General features: G+C 41.9%; 1 protein-coding gene across 1 annotated transcript in view; it reads right to left on the bottom strand.

The window, feature by feature from the left end:
* The window catches only part of GLG1 (golgi glycoprotein 1), a 144,298-nt gene that overhangs the window by 11,827 nt on the left and 110,946 nt on the right, over positions 1–21,525 (bottom strand). The window contains exons 10-19 of the mRNA XM_079907697.1: positions 21,023–21,124; positions 18,677–18,830; positions 16,739–16,876; positions 14,449–14,535; positions 11,647–11,709; positions 10,764–10,877; positions 9,838–9,926; positions 8,765–8,882; positions 7,483–7,575; positions 971–1,108 (exon numbers count right to left, since the gene is read on the bottom strand). Coding sequence (XP_079763823.1) covers positions 971–1,108; positions 7,483–7,575; positions 8,765–8,882; positions 9,838–9,926; positions 10,764–10,877; positions 11,647–11,709; positions 14,449–14,535; positions 16,739–16,876; positions 18,677–18,830; positions 21,023–21,124 — 1,096 coding nt within the window. The remainder of the gene's footprint in view (positions 1–970; positions 1,109–7,482; positions 7,576–8,764; positions 8,883–9,837; positions 9,927–10,763; positions 10,878–11,646; positions 11,710–14,448; positions 14,536–16,738; positions 16,877–18,676; positions 18,831–21,022; positions 21,125–21,525) is intronic.

The raw sequence follows: 21,525 nt of genomic DNA, 5'->3' as shown, positions 1-21,525 counted from the left end.
ATGCGGGCCTCTCACTGCTGTGGCCTCTCCCGTTGTGTAGCACAGGCTTCGGACGCGCAGGCTCAGCGGCCATGGCTCACGGGCCCAGCCGCTCCGCAGCATGTGGGATCCTCCCAGACCGGGGCACCAACCCGTGTCCCCTGCATCGGCAGGCGGACTCTCAACCACTGCGCCACCAGGGAAGCCCCTGCTGACTGATTTTTATAGAAGTCATCAAAATCTTACAAACCTCCTTCAAATCAGAGCCTGACATTTCCACTTTTACAGAGGACTCAACTCTTCCAGACCCAGCTAAAGAGACTTCTAACTTTCACAGTTCTCTTTGGAGTTTATTGATAGGGTGAGGAGTATCATTTTATTTTAAAGGGAAGCTGAAATAAGGGGTTAGCACCTTATTTAGTAAGGTGTAAGTTTAATCTCTTTGTACATGTGGACAAATAAAGGAACTGACATCCAGGTTCTCCAGTCAGCCCTGCTGCAGGGGGCATTTATTGAAGAAGTAAATGAAGCAAAACAACCTGTAGAACAAAAAAAGCCTTTGATGGTGACAGATGGATGATCAGGACATTTGATGGTGGCCTCCTCAGTATACCTACCACCAACCGTGCTGAAAACCAATCACATATTTAATGGACATCTATTTACTTCCCCAGGTCAAAGTGAGGTTAGCTATCTTAGCTTAGTGGTTCTGAAACTTGAGCTTCATTGGAACCCCCGGGGGCTTGTGAAAACAGAGGGCGCCACTCCCAGAGCTTGACTCAGAGATCGGGGTGGGGCCTGAGACTTTGTAAGTTCCCAGGTGGTGCTGACGCTGCAGGTATAGGGACCAGACTTCGAGAACCACAGCCGTAGCTGTATAAAACAGGTTGACATTGAGAGATTATATGAATTTTCTCTGAAATTTAAAGAAGTTTGTGTTTCTGTTATGTTGACTTACCCTGTGCTCAACTCTTGGTTTTGGGTCCCTTACCTTTATCATCTGCTTGCAGACTCTCATGAGTGTATAGTCTAGTTCTGGGTCCATCATCTCTGTCTCCTGCAGCTTAAAGACCTTCTGGTGGCAACGGGTGCTCAGCTGCTTCTTGTTTTCTTTCAGACATTCAATAATCTAGGGCATAACAGTTACGGGCAAGTTAAGAGGTGGATCAGGTATTGATAATCCATGTTTTCTGGCTGAAGCATTAAGTTCTTAGTACATTCCTCACTTTTCTATACAGGTACCTTTCATTTCTAATTCCTAGGTAATAGGAATCAGGATTTCCTCACAAAGGAGAATTATAATAGATTTACAACCCCAGGGCTAATAGCAAACCAAATGTATAAACATTATGGATAAAGAGCAGGTTGTACTGGAGTCTAAGGGGAAGGAAACCCTCTCAAGATTCCTGGTTTCTTCTTCCTTCCAGGGCTATTCCTTGTCAAGATCCCTTCTGGAGCATACATCAGGCTCTCTGCCTTTCCCTGGAGCAATAACCCTGACTCGACAGCAAGCACAAGCCAGGAAGTTCAGTTCAACTCACCATTTACCACATGAGAACAGAGCATTAGATGCCAGCTATGAATGAGACTCAATCCTTACCTTTGAAGACTATACAGTCTCACAGGGCAGTTATATAAATAAACAACTACAATAAAAAAGATGAGTGACTTAACATAAAAGAATAAAATGCCATGGGATAGATTTTAAGAGACTGAATTAGGTGTATCCTAAAACCTCCCCTTCCCTACAACAAACTTTTAGCTACTATAAAAAAAAGATAAAGAAAGAAAGCAGATGGGAAGCTGCAGTAGCTAGGGCTGTAGCATGTAGTCATGAGACTTCTATGAAATCCTCAAGGCACAACCAAGAATCACCAAATACAGTTGACCCTTCAATGACAAGGGTTTGAACTACACAGGTCCACTTATATGAGAATTTTTTTCAATAGTAAACACTACAGGACTACATGACCTGTGACTGGTTGAATCTGTGGATGTGGAACTTAGATAGGGAGGGCCCAACATATATGGAGGGCTGACACTATACACAGGTTTTTAACTATGTGGACGTGCAGCACTCCTAACCCCATGCTGTTCAAGGGTCAACTGCAGTTAAGGGACACTAATACCGTAAGAAAGATGATAAACAAAATAAATCAAGGCCTCAGAACTGAGGGGGAAAGGCAACAGAGCAATCAAACGTATATTGAATATCTTCAGAACAACAGAGAAGAAAACAGTAAATAAGAGTCAAGAACAGGTAGTTATGAGAAGAACCAATTAGAGATGTTACAAATGAAAAATAAGTGAAGGGGACAAGACCGTGGAGTAGTAGGACCTGAGCTCACCTCCACTCGCAAAAACACCAAAATCACAACTAACTGCTGAACAACCATCAAAAAAGACTGGAACCTACCAAAAAAGATATTCTACTTCCAAAGACAGGCCACAGTGAGATGGTAGGAGGGGCACATTAATGATATAATCAAATCCTATACCCACTGGGTGGGCAACCCACAAACTGGAAAATAAGTATATCGCAGAGGTTCTCCCATAGGAGTAAGAGTTCTGAGCCCCACTTCAGGCTCCCCAGACTGGGGGTCTGGCATCAGGAGGAGGAGCACGCAGAACATTTGGCTTTGAAGGCCAGCAGGGCTTGATCGCAGGAATGCCACGGGACTGGGGGAAACAGAAACTCCACTCTTGGAGGGCTCACACAAGGTCTTGTGTATACTAGGACCCAGGGGGAAAAGCAGTGACTTCATTGCTGGACTTGGAGGGTCTCCTAGAGCGGCAGGGGGTAGCTGTGGCTCACTGCAGGGACAAGGACATTGGTGGCAGAGGTACTGAGGAGTACTCATTGGCGTGAGCTATCCCGGAGGCCACCATTTTGACACCAAGACATGACCCCCACCCAACAGCCCTTAGGCTCCGGTGCTGGGACGCCTCAGGCCAAACAACCAATGGGGCAGGAACACAGCCCCACCCATCAACAGACAGGCTGCTTAAAGTCTTCCTGAGCCCACAGCCGCCTCTAAACACACCCCACTGACACGGCCCTGCTCACCAGGAAACGTGCACAAGCCTCTTAGCCCAGCCTCACCCACCAGGAGGCAGAAGCCAGAAGCAAGAGGAACTACAATCCTGAAGCCAGTGGGACCACAAACACAGAAAGTCTGACAAAATGAGATGGCAGAGGAATATGTTCCAGACGAAGGAAAAAAGCTAAGACCCCAGAAGAACAACTAAGTAACGTGGAGCTAGGCAATCTACCTGAAAAGAACATTCAGAGTAATGATAGTAAATATGATCCAAGATCTCGGAAAAACAATGGAGTTACAGACTGAGAAGATACAAGAAATGTTTAACAAAGAGCTAGAAGATATAAAGAAGAAACAAGCAGAGACGAACAATATAATAACTGGAATGAAAATACACCAGAAGGAATCAATAGCAGAATAAATGAGGCAGAAGAATGGATAAGTGAGCTGGAAGACAGAATGGTGGAAATCACTGCTGCAGAACAGAGTTAAAAAAATAAAAAAGAATGAAAAGTGAGGACAGTTTAAGAGACCTCTGGGACAACGTGAAATGTAACAACATTTGCATTATAGGGGTCCCAGAAGGAGAAGAGAGAAAGGGCCTGAGAAAATATTTGAAGAGATGATAGCTGAAAACTTCCCTAACACCCAAGTCCAAGAAATGCAGAGAATTCCAGGCAGGATAAACCCAAGGAGGAACACACTGAGACACATATTAATCAAACTGACAAAAATTAAAGACAAGCAGGAAATATTAAAAGCAAGAAGGGAAAAGCAACAAATAACATACAAGGGAACTCCCATAAGGTTATCAGCTGATTTTTCAGCAGAAACTGCAGGCCAGAAGAGACTGGCATGATATATTTAAAGTGATGAAAAGGAAAAACATACAACCAAGAATACTCTATCCAACAAGGCTCTCGTTCAGATTTGATGGAGAAATCAAAAGCTTTCTGGATAAGCAAAAGCTAAGAGAATTCACCACCAAACCAGTTTTACAACAAATGCTAAAGGAACTTCTCTAGACAGAAAAGAAAAGGTCACAACTAGAAACACGGAAAATATGAATGGGATAGCTCACCAGGAAAGGCAAACATACAGTAAAGGTAGGAAATCATCCACAAATATGGTATCAAAACCAGCAGTCGTGAGAAGAGAAGAGTACATATGCAGGATATTGGAAATGCATTGGAAATTAAGACAAGAGCAACTTAAAACAATCTTGTGTATATATATAGACTGCTATATCAAAACCTCATGGTAACCACAAACCAAAAATCTACAGTAGATATACACACAAAGAAGAAAAAGGAATCCAAACACAACACTAAAGACAGTCATCAAATCACGAGAACAAAAGAGGAAGGGAAGCAAAAAGACCTACAAAAACTAATCCAAAACAATTAACAAAATGGCAATAAGAACATACATATAGGTCATTACCTTAAATGTAAATGGATTAAATGCTCCAACCAAAAGACATAGACTGGCTGAATGGATACAAAAACAAGACCCATATATATGCTGTGTAGAAGAGACCCACTTCAGATCTAGGGACACATACAGACTGAAAGTGAGGGTATGGAAAAAGGTACTCCATGCAAATGGAAATCAAAAGAAAGCTGGAGTAGCAATACTCATATGAGACAATACAGACTTTAAAAAGACTACTACAAGAGACAAAGAAGGACACTACGTGATGATCAAGGGGTCACTACAATAAGATATAACAATTGTAAATATATATGCACCCAACATAGGAGTACCTCAATCTATAAGGCAAATGCTAACAGCCTTAAGAGAACAAATCATCAGTAACACAATAATAGTGGGGGACTTTAACACTGCACTTAACATCATTGGACAGACAGAAAATCAATAAGGAAACATAGGCCTTAAGTGACACATTAGACCAGATGGACTTAACTTTTATTTATAGAGCATTCCATCCAAAAGGAGCAGAATGCACATTCTTTTCAAGTGCACATGGAACATTCTTCAGGATACACCACATGCTGGGCAAGCCTCAGTAAATTTAAAAAAATTGAAATCATATCAAGCATCTTTTCCGACCACAACACTGTGAGATTAGAAATCAACTACAAGATAAAATAGCATCAGAAAATATAAAGTACATAGGGATAAATCTGACAAAAGATGTAGAAAAACTGTACACCAGAAACTAAAAATCATTGCAGATATAAACCAATAAGAAAACCTAAATAAATGACAATATGAGGGGAAAACCACCTCATCTATAGAGAAAGAGATTTTAGTAGCTTGAATTTTGGTTCCCCAAAAGATATGTATAAGTCCTAAACCCGCAGTTGTGAATGTGAATATTTGAGACAAAAATTCTTTGCAAAAGTAATTAAGCGAGGAATCTCAAAATGAGATCATCCTGAGTTATCTGGATGGGCCCTAAATCTAATGTAAATGTCTTTATAAGTTTATAAGAATAAGAAAATATACATAATACACAAAGGAGAGACATGGAGGAGAAGGTCATGAGAAGATGGAGGCAGAGACTGGAATCATGCATCCCCAAGTCAAGGACTGGAACCACCAGAAGATGGAAAAAGCAAGGAAGCATTCCGCCCTAGAGCCTTAGGAAAGAAAGCAGTCTTGCCAACACCTTGATTTCAGACTTCAGGCCTCCAGAACTGTGATATAATAAATTTGTTTTAAGGCACCCAGTATGTGGTAATTTGGCAGCTCTATGAAACTCATATACAGATGCAAGAACTACAGTGGACCTCTCATCAGAAACTACGCAGAAAACTGTGTGAAGTGAAATATTTGCAGTATTGAAAGAAAAAAAAAATCCAGCAACCCAGAATTCTATATCCAGCAACCTAGAATTCTATATCCAGCAAAACTGTTCAAAAATGAAGAGAAGAGGGGCTTCCCTGGTGGCGCAGTGGTTGAGAGTCCACCTGCCGATGCAGGGGACACGGGTTCGTGCCCCGGTCCAGGAAGATCCCACATGCCACAGAGAGGCTAGACCTGTGAGCCATGGCCACTAAGCCTGCGCGTCCGGAGCCTGTGCTCCGCAACAGGAGGGGCCACAACAGTGAGAGGCCCGCGTATGGCAAAAAAAAGAAAAAAAAAAAAATGAAGAGAAGATAGACTTTCTCACACAAATAAAAACAGGGAATTCATTGCCCATACATGCACCTTGTAAAAAAAATGTTACAAAGTTCTTTGGGCAGAAGGGAAAATATATAGGTCAAAACCTTGGATCTACATAAAGCAAGGAAGAGCATTAGAGAAGGAAAAAAAGTGAAAAAAATGATTTATTTTTCTTATTCTTAATTGATCTGATAACTGCCTAATAACAATGTACTGGGTGATCATAGCATATGCATAAAAAATGAATAATAGCAATGTCACAAGGGATGGGTGGAAGGAATTGCGAATGCTCTCTAATAAAATACATACACTATATGAGAAAAAAAAAAAAGAAATGAAAAATAAAACCCAACTGGTAGTCTCTCTAAAGAGCAAGATGGAAAGTGCTAAAGGATAAATTATGAAGCTGGGAAACAGAACTGAAAAATTACCTCAGTGTAGTACAGAGAGATGAAGAAATGAAAAGCATAAAAGAAAAATTGAGAGACATGGAGGACAGATTCAGACGCTCCAAGTGTCTAACAGGAGTTCCAGAAGGAAGGAAAAGGAACGCAATATTTGAAAGGTTTGAGAATCTCCTAGAACTGAAGAAAGACATGAATTCTGAGACTGAATGAGCCAACCAGGATAATGAAAACAAAAACCATATCTAACTATATCACAGTGAAATTATAGATCATTAAAGATAAAGAGAAAACTCAGAGGTAGATTAACTACACAGAAATAAGAATCAGATTGACATCAGACTTTGCATCACCAACAGCAGATACTAGAAGACAACGAAGCCACTATCTCAAAGGCTAAAGTACCTGGCAATGCCCTGAACTAGAAGAGGTAGATGAGTCAATGGAAGAACATTAAAAACAAAAACAAAAAACCACTTGATTGCATTTCATTCCTGATGATTCTGGATAGGGCCCTGTTCTGTGAATTAGGGTAAGAAAACCTCCCATGATGGTTCTTACGTGACCTCTAGTTAAGAACTTCTGTGCAATGGGATCATATGAGGGAATAATTAATTTTGGAGGTGCAGAGTGTTGGGAAAGCTATAGAGAGGAGGAGGCATTTGAAGGATAGTTAGGAGTTAACTAGGCAGACAAGGTGGAGGAGGACAAGGTAACCTGAAAGAGGGAAGAGAATGAATAGGTGACAAAGAGGAATGAAGGTGAGCAAAAGTAGTCTGTTTGGGAAAAGCAGCCTGGCGTACCTTAAGAAGGGATGATCAGGCTGGATAGGATGGGATGGGGCCTATCTCACCAGCACAGAATTAATTATTAAAAAGGTACCTTCACATTACCTTTACAATTAAAAAATAAAAACAAAAAGTTACCTGAGCATTGCCATACTGCACAGTGGAACAGTGGTTCTTGATGTCACTCTTGCAGGCTTCATACAGATCTGGTTCCAGACGGATGTCCTCTGTCTGTATGAGGGGGAACCGGCATGGAAAAGTGAGCTTACTCTAAGCTGGAGAGATCAAATGTTCTACATATTTATTTGTTGATTGGATCTTGTCTGGTGGCCATAACTTCTACACAGCTAAGTGGCAGCAGTGTGGTCACTGCAGTAAACAGAGAAGTAGGATTGAGTTTCAGTTCTGCCACTACCTAGCTACAAGGCCTTGGCCTTTGTTTGCAAAATGAAATGCTACCATCTACTCTGACCCCTTCACAGGACTGTTGTGCGATGAAATAAGATAGTAATGATGTGGAAACCACTTTGAAAGCTAAAACCATTATACAGATGTAGGACTCTACTTTTATTATTATTATCATGTTACTGAAAGAGCCAGGTTCAAATCTGAGGACCCAAAGTTCCTATTATAGAAGTATGTTTAGGCCAGTTCCACTTAAACATAATTACCACAGAATCACTACCTCTGTATATGAAAATCTCGTACTGCAACTTTGGGGATATTACTAATACCTGGTGTCCATTACTAGTTTCTGGTGTACAAAACATATTAAAATATATTTTTAGCCGTCTTATGTGGCTTAGGCTTATCCTCAAAAGTAAAGTGAAAAGTAGTGTCCCCTCATAGTGCACACTGTGGGTGGCTTCCCAACATCCACCTCCCCTTGATTATCAGTAAGCTCATCAGTGATTGCATCCCCTGACAGGGGATGGGGCACAGATCTCAAACTGACACAATCAAATTGAGGAGAAGGACCTTTATTTCAGGCTGGGGGCAGTTTTCTCTTGTTTCTATTTTCCTGCTGGAGATGAATATTGCAACGGGTGGCCCAGTTGTTGCAGGCAGCCATTGTGCGGCCATGAGGGAAACCAGCCTTAACAATGAAGCTGGTGTCCAAGGCAGCAGACTGGAGAGGGAGAGACCCTCGATCCTCGAGGACATTACTGATGCAATGACTACATCACATGCTTACAGCCTGTCTTACAGCTGGACTTCCAGTTATGTGTGGTAAAAAATACTTTATCCTTGAAAAAAAGGGAAACAAGAAGCTGTCCTATGGTAAAATTTTAGCACGCAGCTCCAAGTCTTAACCATCACGCTTGTGGCTGAAATCTTTCAGTTTGCCCTCACCCTTCACCTAACTCTCTAAGCCCTGCCCTGTGGTTTCTGGACCAGAGGTTGTGCTCTGCAGCATTACCATCTCCAGCTCCTCCACCCGCAGCTGCTTGCGGCACTTCAGGGACACCCTGTGCTCCTTGGCTTCCTGGAGAGTGTCGTTGCGCACGGTGGTGCTTAGGCAGATCACCACGTCCACCCTGCCAAGGAAAGAAGAGGCCTGAGACTGGCTGGAGCCACACAAAGGCAGATGGTGAGAACTGGGCTGGGGCAGGGGCCACACCATCCCCCCAGAACCCCTTTACCATGTTTTTGAATGCCTTTCCGGTAAGTCTCACTGTGTTTTCAGAGAGCTAAAAGCAGCAATTTGTCTGTATATGTCATAAAAGTTGGGCCACAGCTCAAATGCTGACAACATTCCTGGCTGGTGGGGAGGCCAGAGAGGGAACATGTGTGCAAGGACAGTTTAACACTTGTTTTGATGAAAACATGTGACCAGAGAGGAATGCTACTCTACTCTTAACTCTGGACAGTGTCTTTGATATACTGAGAAAATCATTCCTGAAAAGTACAGAAATCTAAGCAAACACGGGAACTTGGTTTCTATGAGGGGAACTGTGTTCTAGAAATGCACCTTTGCAAAGAGCAGCATGGAAGAATCTGGGCAGCCATGCTATAAAAGCTCATCACTCTCCTCATTAACACCTAATTCTTAGATGAATACAGCTTTTGTTTCTTTACTACATCTCTAACTCAGTGAAAGCTTCTGCTGCTTCCCTGAAGAGATGACACAATGGAATGACGTTCGGAGGAAATCAGTTAACATCTTATTCACACTGCAACGTGCTCCTCTAAGTACACAATCTGTATGTGCTTCATCAGTTAGATAGCCTGAACCTGGAAAAATTAAAAATGCTCCTTTAGGACACAGGCTCTCCATATCAGAACTACCACCACCAGGTGTGGCTCCAGGCTGCTATAAAGAGGATATGTCTAGACAATCCAAGTGTTTGGCCATACTACCAAAGGAGGGTGTAGGAGGCCTGCAGGCCTAATCCTGTCAGAGAGCAGCAGGCCATCTGACATCCTGGATACTCATTCAGTAGCTAAGAGGGACTTTAGGGAAGCAGAACGAATCAATTAAAAGCTACATACTTTTTCTTTATGTTGGGACAAAGTTTCAACACGTCCTCCTTGCAGGCCATTTTAAACTTGTAAGAGAACCGAAAATCCTTCATCTGCACCTAAAAAAGATGATGAAAAAGAAAATCAGAAGCTCTGTGACGAGGTCTCATCAGCGGCGCTGGGTGTAAGTGTATTCATATACCGTTTGCAGCAGCTAGCTTTTCAGGCCTGCACAACTCTGTCTCTTCAGACTTCATGACCTGCTAAGCTGCCCACGGCATCTTTTGCTCCGCGTACACCAGCTTCCAGTCACACACAGGCTGTGACTCTTCCCCCAGATCTTCCCATGGTTTGCTCCCTCACTTTTCTTGACGCTTCTATTCAAACACCTCCTTCTCAAGTCCCTTTTTCTCCATCACCCTGCAGGCCTTACACTGCTTTATTTTTCCTCACAGGCTCACCTGAAACTATATATTTGTAAATGTACCTTTGCATCTTTCTTTCACAAGAATGTAAACAAGTCAACAACAGCAGAGTTTGTCTGTTCTCCCCTGTCTCCCAGTGCCCACAGTCCAGAGGCCCTCAGTACCATTTGGGGATGGCAGTCAGGGAGGCTAGGTGCCCCAAGAAGAGGTCAATTTTACATAGATGACTGGATTTCACCCTTCTAGGAAGGAAGTGCTTGCTTTATCAGAAATACTTCCTTTAGACATGTGGTAACTACGAAGACTATGGTTTAACCTTCTTATTCAAATGCCAGACCTGGGTAGTATGATTTAAAAGAAAAAAAAAGCTTAGATTCTAGTGTACTGATACACACTTGGGCTGCTGCACTGAACAGATATTTGGAAAAAATGATTTTTCACAGAAGAGGTGCCCTGATGTTCTGAAAGAGGAAGGGATTCAGTAACCATCCAAGCAGTCAAGACGAGAAGGATGTGCCAGGTGTTACTGACCAGCTGGAAGTGGGTGACTCCGATGGCGCACTTCTCATTCATATCCTTCTGGTGTTTGTTCTGTATGAGACACTCCATCAAGTCTCCAGAGTCTATCTGGTTATCTGCTACATCCTGGGGAAGGCAGTGCACATTTACCCTTCATTTGTAACTGTTAATGAACAAAGCCTGCACCCCAGCCCATACAAAAAATGCAAACGAGATCGATTCTAGAGCCTTTACAAATAAGACACATCACAAATTATGTCAAAGTAAGTCTGAGACATTACAAAGGATCAACACTCAGGGGAATAAAATTTACGCAGCAAGTTGCCCTCACTGCGTGAAGCTCCAACAAGAACATGTACTATGCAGGTCTCTTAACTCTTTTCCTTATATGATGCCGGCAGCTGGCTTTAGGGATAACATCTAACATTGTCTGCTGATGGTCAGATCCTTAGGGTTACTGGGTGTGCTTCACTCCCACAATTTAGGTAGTTCAGTAAGTGACTAAAAGTAATAAAGTAACGGAATTCCCTCAACATCAGGTACAAGGAGAGAGCTGGAAGGGGAAGCCACATTACTGTTAACAAATCCCGGCTGTATGTTATCAGAAGCAATTCAGCCCTACAAATGGGGCTTCCCCCTCCCCTCTTTCCTTACAGACGGCATCTCAGCAAGTGCTGTTAACCAACGATCTGGTTACCTACGAGGGGTAAGCAAATAGTTTCCCAGGACGGTGGCCCCTCTTGATGTTTACATTTTCAACTTTAACCGGTGAAAGTTGGTTATCACTTAGGAGCAATGTGAGCTGAAGACAGAGATGAGTTCAATACACGTGGGGGCCAGAGCCCCAGAGAAACTGGTTCTGTTTCTAACCCTTGTTCCTCTAGATGTCACTTACGTGGCAAAAGTTCTGAATTATGGGCTCGCAGGCTCTCATCAGCAAGGCTTCTATTTGAATATCCTGCAGAAGATTAAAATATCAGTAATTCTTTTTTTTTTAACATCTTTATTAGGAGTATAATTGCTTTACAATGGTGTGTTAGTTTCTGCTTTATAACGAAGTGAATCAGTTATACATATACATATGTTCCCATATCTCCTCCCTCTTGCGTCTCCCTCCCTCCCACCCTCCCTATCCCACCCCTCTAGGTGGTCACAAAGCACTGAGCTGATTTCCCTGTGCTATGTGGCTGCTTCCCACTAGCTATCTATTTTACGTTTGGTAGTATATGTATGTCCATGCCACTCTCTCACTTTGTCACAGCTTACCCTTCCCCCTCCCCATATCCTCAAGTCCATTCTCTAGTAGGTCTGTGTCTTTATTCCTGTCTTGCCCCTAGGTTCTTCATGACCCTTTTTTTTTCCCCTTAGATTCTATATATATGTGTTAGCATACGGTATTTGTTTTTCTCTTTCTGACTTATTTCACTCTGTATGACAGACTCTAGGTCCATCCACCTCACTACAAGTAACTCAATTTCACTTCTTTTTATGGCTGAGTAATATTCCATTGTATATATGTGCCACATCTTCTTTATCCATTCATCTGTCGATGGACACTTAGGTTGCTTCCATGTCCTGGCTATTGTAAATAGAGCCGCAATGAACATTTTGGTACATGACTCTTTTTGAATTATGGTTTTCTCAGGGTATATGCCCAGTGGTGGGATTGCTGGGTCGTATGGTAGTTCTATTTTTAGTTTTTTAAGGAACCTCCATAGTGGCTGTATCAATTTACATTCCCACCAACAGTGCAAAAGGGTTCCCTTTTCTCCACACCCTCTCCAGCTAAAATATCAGTAATTCTGCTTTAGAAAGAGCCAGGGGTGGGGGAGGAGCAGTTTCTTTCTCTGAATCAGTATCATCTGATGGGTAAATAGTCCAATATGTACATTTGGAAACTCTTCCAGTATTTCGGTTAGATAGCCCCAGCACAGACAGAACAGCAGTTCTACGCTACTCCTCTAACGCTCCTTCATTATACTTTGAAAGGCAAGTTTTCTAGAGGCAGATTCCCCTCGTGCTTGAGCAAGAGAGAAGACAGAAGTAAGAACTGTGGGTAGAAAAAAACATTCAAAAATAATATTAGAGTATAAACAACTCTACCCCAATAAAAAATAAAATAAAATAAAAAATAAAAATAATATTAGAGTATGTAAAGCCTTTGGAATTTTTCTCCAAAGCTAAGCAGTTCAAAATGAAAACAGGAGTAACTGACATCTATCATTCTATCCTCGAACCAGATGACAAACTACTACCTCTCGGGAACACACGCTAACTGCCTTCAAGCAGAGTAACTGCTGTGCAGCATTAGCTGCTGAAATAACATCTTCCTTTAAAGAGTTACACATCCCAGGGGCTTCCCTGGTGGCGCAGTGGTTGAGAGTCCGCCTGCTGATGCAGGGGACACGGGTTTGTGCCCGGGCCCAGGAAGATCCCACATGCCACGGAGCGGCTGGGCCCGTGAGCCATGGCCGCTGGGCCCGCGCGTCCGGAGCCTGTGCTCTGCGGCGGGAGAGGCCACGACAGTGAGAGGCCCGCGCACCACAAAAAAAAAAAAAAAAAAAAGGGTTACACACCCCAGAACATCCTCATCAGCCCACAAGGACAATGAGAATGAGACAGGAGATGACACGAGATAAAAGAAGACAATGCATTTTTGAAAAACAGAAAGAAAATATAAAGACCCTAAGAAATGTAATTTTATGTATTGCCAATTTTGACAACTTAAATAGTTCTAAAAGGTTTACACACACAAAAAAATAGCCATTCACTGTTTCCCTGATTTCTGGCCCTACAAGACAATTTTCACATTTTAACTGCCACCCCCCCAATACTCTCTATATTTCAAATAGTATGCCTATGTTTATGAGGTTTCTTTTTAATCTCATTTTTTGTACTTCAGTGAGTTTTAGGATGGAACAGGGATAAACATGGAATAATATTCAATCTTCCATGTTTTACTGCAAATCTCAGGCTTTTATTTTATTTCAGTGGACACACAAACATTACCAAATGGGGACTTCCCTGGTGGCACAGTGGTTAAGAATCCACCTGCCAATGGGGGGGAACACGGGTTCGATCCATGGTCGGGGAAGATCCCACATGCCGCGGAGCAACTAAGCCCGTGAGCCACAACTACTGAGCCCGCACGCCTAGAGCCCGTGCTCCACAACAAGAGAAGCCACCACAATGTGAAGCCTGCGCGACACAACCAAGAGTAGCCCCTGCGTGCCTCAACTAGAGAAAGCCCACATGCAGCAAAGAAGACCCAAAGCAGTCAAAAATAAATAAATAAGTTAAAAAAACGAAACAAAAAGACATTACCAAATGACCTAATTGAAAAAGCTAAGGATGACAGAATAGGAATGCTTGGACTATTCTTGAATGTGATTAAGGGATTTGAAGTATAGCTGTTATCTTTTCTTAAAGGGGGAAAAAAGATTGGTCTTGTCACTGTGATAATTCTAATTTATGAAGAAAACCGAAGGGCTAAATGCAGTGTTTAGCTACAGAAATGAGGAAAGGGGTTCAAGAAGCATCATGATATTCATCTTTAAAAAGCAAACAGAGAATCTGACAAGGTTTCTTTTGTTCTACAGGGAATCTGAACTCTCAAGAGTCTTGAAACAAAAGAACTAAGAAGAAAAGAAAGGCTGCTGACAGGGCACTCTCCTTCCATGAGCTGCAAACTGCTTACCTCGGATTCTAACTCGGTGAGGTTGCCGACTATATCTCTGCACTCTACAGCCAAGTCATCAAGATGATCCTGGAGGCATTCAAGCTCCTGCAGATGAAAAGGCACTCTCTTAGCACCTGTCAGTTATATAAATAGTCAAGGGTAGATGAGACACCAGTGTCCACTTCCTTTTCAGTGGTCTTGCTTTTCTTTTCTTTTAAACAACTTCACTGAACAGAATGCTAGAACTTTATTTGAGTCCCCAAACTGGGATTTTCGAAAAGATGATTATTTGATGTATCAGGGTGGTTAAGTGGGTCAAGGGGGTACAACCGCCATGCAAATCCTCCAGAAGGCCAAACTGATAAGTCCAACAAGAATCAATGTTCAGGTGTCCTCAGAGTCTAAAAATCTCATCAGGCCTTTACTCCATTCCGTCAACACCTTGCTAATCTGCATTTTGATAATTATCGTTGGACAAAATATTCACAGTGAAAGACACGGCACGTTCTACGACTCTTCGTGGGCAAGTAAGTTGGGACCCAGTTTCAGGGTCTGAAACACAGTAGAGAGCTGATAGCTCCTGCAAATCAAATCTGGGATTCTAACCCTAACGCACATAAAAGGATCCTCTGAGGGTAACTGTAAAACAAGTGAGCACACTAGGGTTTGAGTATCTAAAAGCTATCTTACCTGGGCTTTGGAAACTGAGCTGGAGTTACCTTGTAACATCAGTCTATTGCTATTCCTTTTAGGGACTTAGAGGTTTTAAGTTTTACATTAGCTTACTTTCCCAAAGAACACGAACAGCTATTTCTCAGCAAAGGGCTCTGTTAAAGGATCAAGTTTAACTTACTGACTATTCTGCAAGAATCTCTGTTTCAGAATTAGAATGGGAAGCGAGGAGAAGGATTGTGGGAATTATACAAGAGCCAGAAAGGGAGTGGGGGGTGGGGACCCTAAAGGAAAATGCATACAACTTTTGGGAGGAGATAAATAGCTAAGGGAAAAATTCCACTCATGGACTCCTTTCCTAAGTTAGCTTCACAGGGATGGGCTGTAATGTAGTGCAGCTTTCTCACTGTTACTTTACAGGGCGTATGAAAGGAAACTGTTTCATGGGATTCCATATGACTATATCCCTTGTTTCATTAGACAGAGGCAACAGCAAGCTAAACTATATGGCATTTCCTAACAATAAACTCGACAGAACTGTAGCAGGCCCAGGAAACAGACTGCTGAAAATGATATTCCCAGGCCCAACAGATCTGAGCAGGCATCATGTTGCTTTTAAAAAATGTCCAATTCCTGCACATGTGACTTTCATTAGTTTAATCCCAGAGGGTGTTTTGGAGTGGTACAAATGGAACCGTTCATGCCTCCTTCTAGTATTAATGGGCCTTTAAATATGTAGCTATTCCTCACTGCATGGTTCCTCTGCCTTGATCTAAAAGACAAGATACCTTCCCACCTAATTTGCTAGAATGCAACAACGTATCTTTTTTTTTTTTTTTTTAACTAGGCACAAAATCCTAAGAAACCATTTATAGCATGCACATTAATGCTTGGGGTTGCTCCTTTTCTACACTTTCCTGTACGGAGAGGTTATAATAAAATGGAACAAATGCCTGGCTAGGATTAGACCTGAGCTCAAGGTAAGTTAAGTCAATACCCTTCATTTCTCTGAGCCTCAAGTGTATCAATTACTAAATGGAAAAAATAATTCCATTTCTACATCTCTTCTAGGACTGTCGTAGGGCAAGCGTACTATTCATGCATATCGGTATTCACATATCGATGTATATATTTATACTCTGCCTTCCCTCAAAAGGACCTAATGTAGCTTACAAAAATGAGAAAAGAAAAAAAAAGAAGGGCAAGATAAAATCAATTAAAATTGAGTAAAAAAGAGAAAGGAAAAAGAAAATATGTTAAGGAAAGTGGAATGAAGCCAGTAGTAAGTTAGTACACAAAATGCCTACCACAAAATCTAATACACCTGCGAGAGGCACGCCATATCTTTGGCTCGAGGCTTTTTAAGAGGCAGCACAAAGAGGGAAAACAATCAATTACAAACCATAATAACCATAACATTCAAACAAACTAACTGCTTAGGAAAAGTACAGTTATAGAGACCAAAGAGAACATTTTCCTCAGGATTTCTTATAGGAAGAACAGTGACTAATATAACAAATCACACACCTGTGAAGCTGATGGAGATGGATTTTACGGTGTTTGTAGTCGACATAAAATGTTAATCGTGAACATTATTATTATTACTGCACCATAAATAGGTAGCTTTATCACCTACCTGTCCAGTCTCTGTTTTTTCACTGCACCATTTCCCCAGATCAATCAGGCACTTATCCTGAAGGGCAGGATCCAGCTTAACGTCCATGGCACGCTGGTGTAGGATCCTCTGGACTTCAGCTCGGCATTCCCGTGAGAGCTACATGAGAAATAATAAGCAAAATACTTCAAAGGTACCAAAACCAAAAGACACCAGATAGAACAAATCCATTGTCAGGAAAATAACAAATAAGTTGACAGTTATTTGAACCAAACTTTAAGCCTCGAATCTCTTCCAGAATAAAAATTAAATGTTCTATGAGGCTTCTAAACACCTTTATCTCTAGGAATGTGATTATAAATACATTAGGCATTTTCTAATATATATACTGTATGAAACAATATTCTTTTCTCAGAGTATCCTGATAAAAGTGAATTAGGACTGAATCACTATGCTGTACACCTGAAACTAATATAATATTGTAAGTCAACTATACTTCTATTAAAAAATGAACTGGATTTGTTCAGATGAGGTAGAGAGGTTTTTGTTCAGGAAAATTAATTTGCCACTACTCTATGAATGTAGAGTGGAATACTGGGTCTGATTCAAGAGAGAATAAACACTTGGGTGAGGAGAACTGAGTTCAAATTTACCTAAACTCGGAACAAGGTGAGAGTTACTTCAGGTCAGAACCCGACTCTTCTAGATAAGTTAATGAGAATTAAGCAGAGGGTCAAACATATTAAAACTAATATTTTGGGGAGAGTTGTGAGAAAGCTGTCATTGACAGGTACAGTCAGCCTCTCCTCCTAAAAGAGCCAACACATCTGGAGGGAGGTACGGTGGGTATAGAGAGTAACTGCTTAATCGGCACAGGAGTTTCCTTTCAGAGACATGGAAATATTTTGGAAGTAGACAGAGGTGGTGGTTGCACAACTTTGTGAATGTACTAAATGCCACTGAATTTTTCCTTCTAAAATGATTAACTTTATGTTATGTGACTTTAACCTCGATTTTTAAAAGAAGCCTATTTTTTAAAAGGACAGCATACCAGATTCCAACTCTTTCTTTATTTACAAAGACAAGGAACCTCCTACTATAGTGACTACCAAGACGCTAGGATTTAGGAGCTCCTGTGATTAATGACAGGCTCATTATACGAAGAAAAAAGTAACAACAAATTTCCATATTTTCTTACGTAGCAATATAAAAACTGGGTTAATACTGCAGTAACTAAAGTATGACATTTCTTTCTGAGTCTCCTCATTCCGAATCCTAAACAGTCAGACTTTTGCATTAAGCTCAGAAGGGGTATTTGCAAACATGCCTGTGAAATAATACCATCTATATTTTCTGTAACAAATGCAGGGCTGAAATGCAATAGAGTATCTCAGAAGGCTTAAAAAGGCCACCCTGGAGAGCAAGTAGCATGTCAGTACGGGACCAGAAGGCAACAAATGTCACCTGAGAGCCAAGCAGACACGAACATCCCAACAAGAGGCAGTACTCAGGGCAGACAAATACCAAGGGAGTGGGGCGTGGAGGGTGTAGCTCCAACGCGTGTGCTGTCTGAGGGGCCTCACCAATACACGCACTATGGGCTCTGCTGCCAAGGGCAGAAGCCTAAAAACCATTTACACCTTGGCTAAGAGCTTCTAATGGATCTTTAATGCTAAATACAGTTAGGGTAGCGGCATTTGTCTACTTGTGATTTAGATTTTGGTAATTTTAAGAAAAACTGGAAATGTCCCCTCATTTTGTTAAAAACATAAAATCAGATGGAAGGAAGCTGGTAGAACAATTCTATGTACACTCACTGAAGAAGCTTCTAGTAGTGCAGCAACCCCTCCTCGCCAGATATACTAACAAAGTTTTCCTAGGATGACAGGAATCACAACAATTCACAGCAAATGAATTAAATGACGACAGGAAGAAATGAAGTCAATATTGAGTGCATACCCTCCTGCCCTGTTCCTCAGTGCGGTAGGCATGTCGGTATAAGCATGAGAACACAGCTCCAGGAGGCATAAGTTCACTGGTTTCATTCCAACCGTGGGTGTGGCAAAGACGAGATGCATCTCCCTGGCATTTGCGGTATAAGACAGGGTCCAGCCTATAAGGTTAAGAGTTAAGAGATAACCACTCTTACTATACCTTTCCTCCCAAGACATGCTAAGGGTTTCTGCAAGGTGCTTGTTTGTGTACCCGTTGACAATCACTTCTAGGGGAATGAAGACGGCAGGTGAGCACAAGTACATTCCTGAATTTTGTTCTTCGTGAACACACAGTGGTTAATCTGTAGAAGTTTGTTAATCCTTAATATAGAAGATTTAAGTTCTGCCTCAAAGATGGTATCTTCGCGGGCTTCCCTGGTGGCGCAGTGGTTGAGAGTCCGCCTGCCGATGCAGGGGACATGGGTTCGTGCCCCGGTCCGGGAAGATCCCACATGCCGCGGAGCGGCTGGGCCCGTGAGCCATGGCCGCTGAGCCTGCGCGTCTGGAGCCTGTGCTCCGCAACGGGAGAGACCACAACAGTGAGAGGCCCGCGTACCGCAAAAAAAAAAAAAAAAAAGATGGTATCTTCCCAATGTAAGGCACACAACATTACAATAATAGACTCAGCATTAACATGCCCTAGCTGAAATGAGACAAGGGTTGTAGCAATCACCAGGCAATTCACAACTTTTACTCAGTACTTTTTCTGTGAGTAAAAGTCAATCTTACCTGATATACTAGGTTCACTAAGATCAGGAAAGGACAACATAAACCGTCTCCTCCTCAAGTTCTTTTCTAGTAAAACTGTTCCAGTTCTTTTTCCCATGCAAGGTAAGGCAGTTATATTTTTAGTTTACCTGAACATGCTTATCAATTAAAAAAACTTGACATTTAACTTTGACTCTGGAGACAGTGGATTAGGTGACGAGCCTGCTGCCTCTCCAAATCAGACCAATGGATACTTCACTCTGTCTATATTATACTATCAACCTTGGGGGAGGGCTACTTAATGGGAGGAAAAAGGCTAATATTTAAGTAGCTTTAAAGATTGGAAAGCATCCTTTGATCATGGATGAAGGAATTACAGGAGAGGAAAAAACATACTTTTTTAAGGTAATAAACTCAGTAAACAGTCTGTTATTTCGGTTTAGATAGCTAGAGTAAGCACAGGGAAATTCCCACCCAAGTTTCTGAAGTCTTTTCAAGAGTTAACTTGAGGAAACAGAAATAGACACACTGAGTCTTCAAGTAATCTTTTTTCAGTAAAGTATGGGGGTAAAACATATATTAATCACCAGAAAAATAATTAATGACCAAAGTACAGTGGCTTAAAACAATCAGGAAGCAGCTGAACTTGGGAGGCAGGAGGAACAGCCTGGTCTGGAGGTGGGAAGAGAAAATAAGACATGGAAAGAGGGAGGGATTGCAGCCAATAAACAGTTATTCTGACTATAAGAGATATACTTCTATTTCATCTACCTCCTCCCTTTTTTCTGGCTAACAGGATGAAAAGAGAATCAAGTTGTCATTTACCGAGAAGAGCTTCTTAAGACAGAATAAATTCAATAACTTTGAATAGTAAAAGAAATAAAGCAAACTCCCATACCCAGGACAAATCAATAAAAATAAAAATCACTATAAGAGACATATCTGAAGATGCTTCTGCTGCCCCACCGCTGCCCAAGTTCTTTCTAGTTAGACGTTTGTGGTATCAGAAACACTGGACCCTGACTTTCAATGTAGTAGTTAATGGGGCCACTTGGGAATAGACCTGCAGGGGCTGTCTCTGCTTTTAGATACTGTTCTGAAAGCAAGAAAGAGATTTTTCTGGAGATAAGAGTGTCAGCTATCCCACAACTTAACAAAAACAAATTACTACTGATTATTATTATTATTATTTTTTTGTGGTACGCGGGCCTCTCACTGTTGTGGCCTCTCCCATTGCGGAGCACAGGCTCCGGCCCGTGCAGGCTCAGCGGCCACGGCTCACGGGTCTAGCCGCTCCGCGGCATGTGGGATCTTCCCGGACTGGGGCACGAACCCGTGTCCCCTGCATCGGCAGGCAGACTCTCAACCACTGCGCCACCAGGGAAGCCCTACTGATTATTTTTTAAAAATACAAGGGATAGTGACTACACAGGAGAACAGGTTGAGGCTTACCTTACTATGGCTTCAAAATACTCACTTCCAGTGCTTAAGCCTCTGCGCTTCCAATGCAGGGGGCACAGGTTCGATCCCTGGTCAGGGAACTAGGATCTCACATGCCGCGTGGCCAGAAAAACCCCCCAACCAAACCAAACAAAATACTCACTTCCAATCACGGGAGATGAAATATTGCAGCTCTAAGAGACGGTGTTCACAATCTTCCACCATTTTTTCTGTGTATAAATGTTCCATCAGGCACGAGAGGATCCTGGGCATAAAACAGGGGTGAAATTGTAACTAGAGAAAGTTCTGACAATGGATTCAGAACTCTCACACCAGTATTGCTTGGTCTGTAGAAAAAGCCATTTAGCTATTTTCCTAGGGCAATCAGGGACTTACTTTCCTGAGAATCACTCAAATTAACTCAACCTAACAGTGCTTATGCCTTCTATCAACTTTAGAGCCACTTAGCACTTAGGACTCAGCTTACACAAGAGCTGTGTGCAGCTGCTGTATATTTAACTGTTTATTATGAGAAACTTCCAACCATACAAAAGTAGAGAATCATATAATATCCATCTTCCCTTCCCATAGCTTTAAGACAAAGTTTGTTTTAACCCTATACCCTCCTTGCTAATATTTTGAAATAAATCCCAGATACCCTATCAT

This window comes from Stenella coeruleoalba (genome assembly GCF_951394435.1).
Source record: "Stenella coeruleoalba genome assembly, chromosome: 20".
Lineage (NCBI taxonomy): Eukaryota > Metazoa > Chordata > Mammalia > Artiodactyla > Delphinidae > Stenella > Stenella coeruleoalba.
This window is presented reverse-complemented; position numbering and strand designations above follow the sequence as displayed.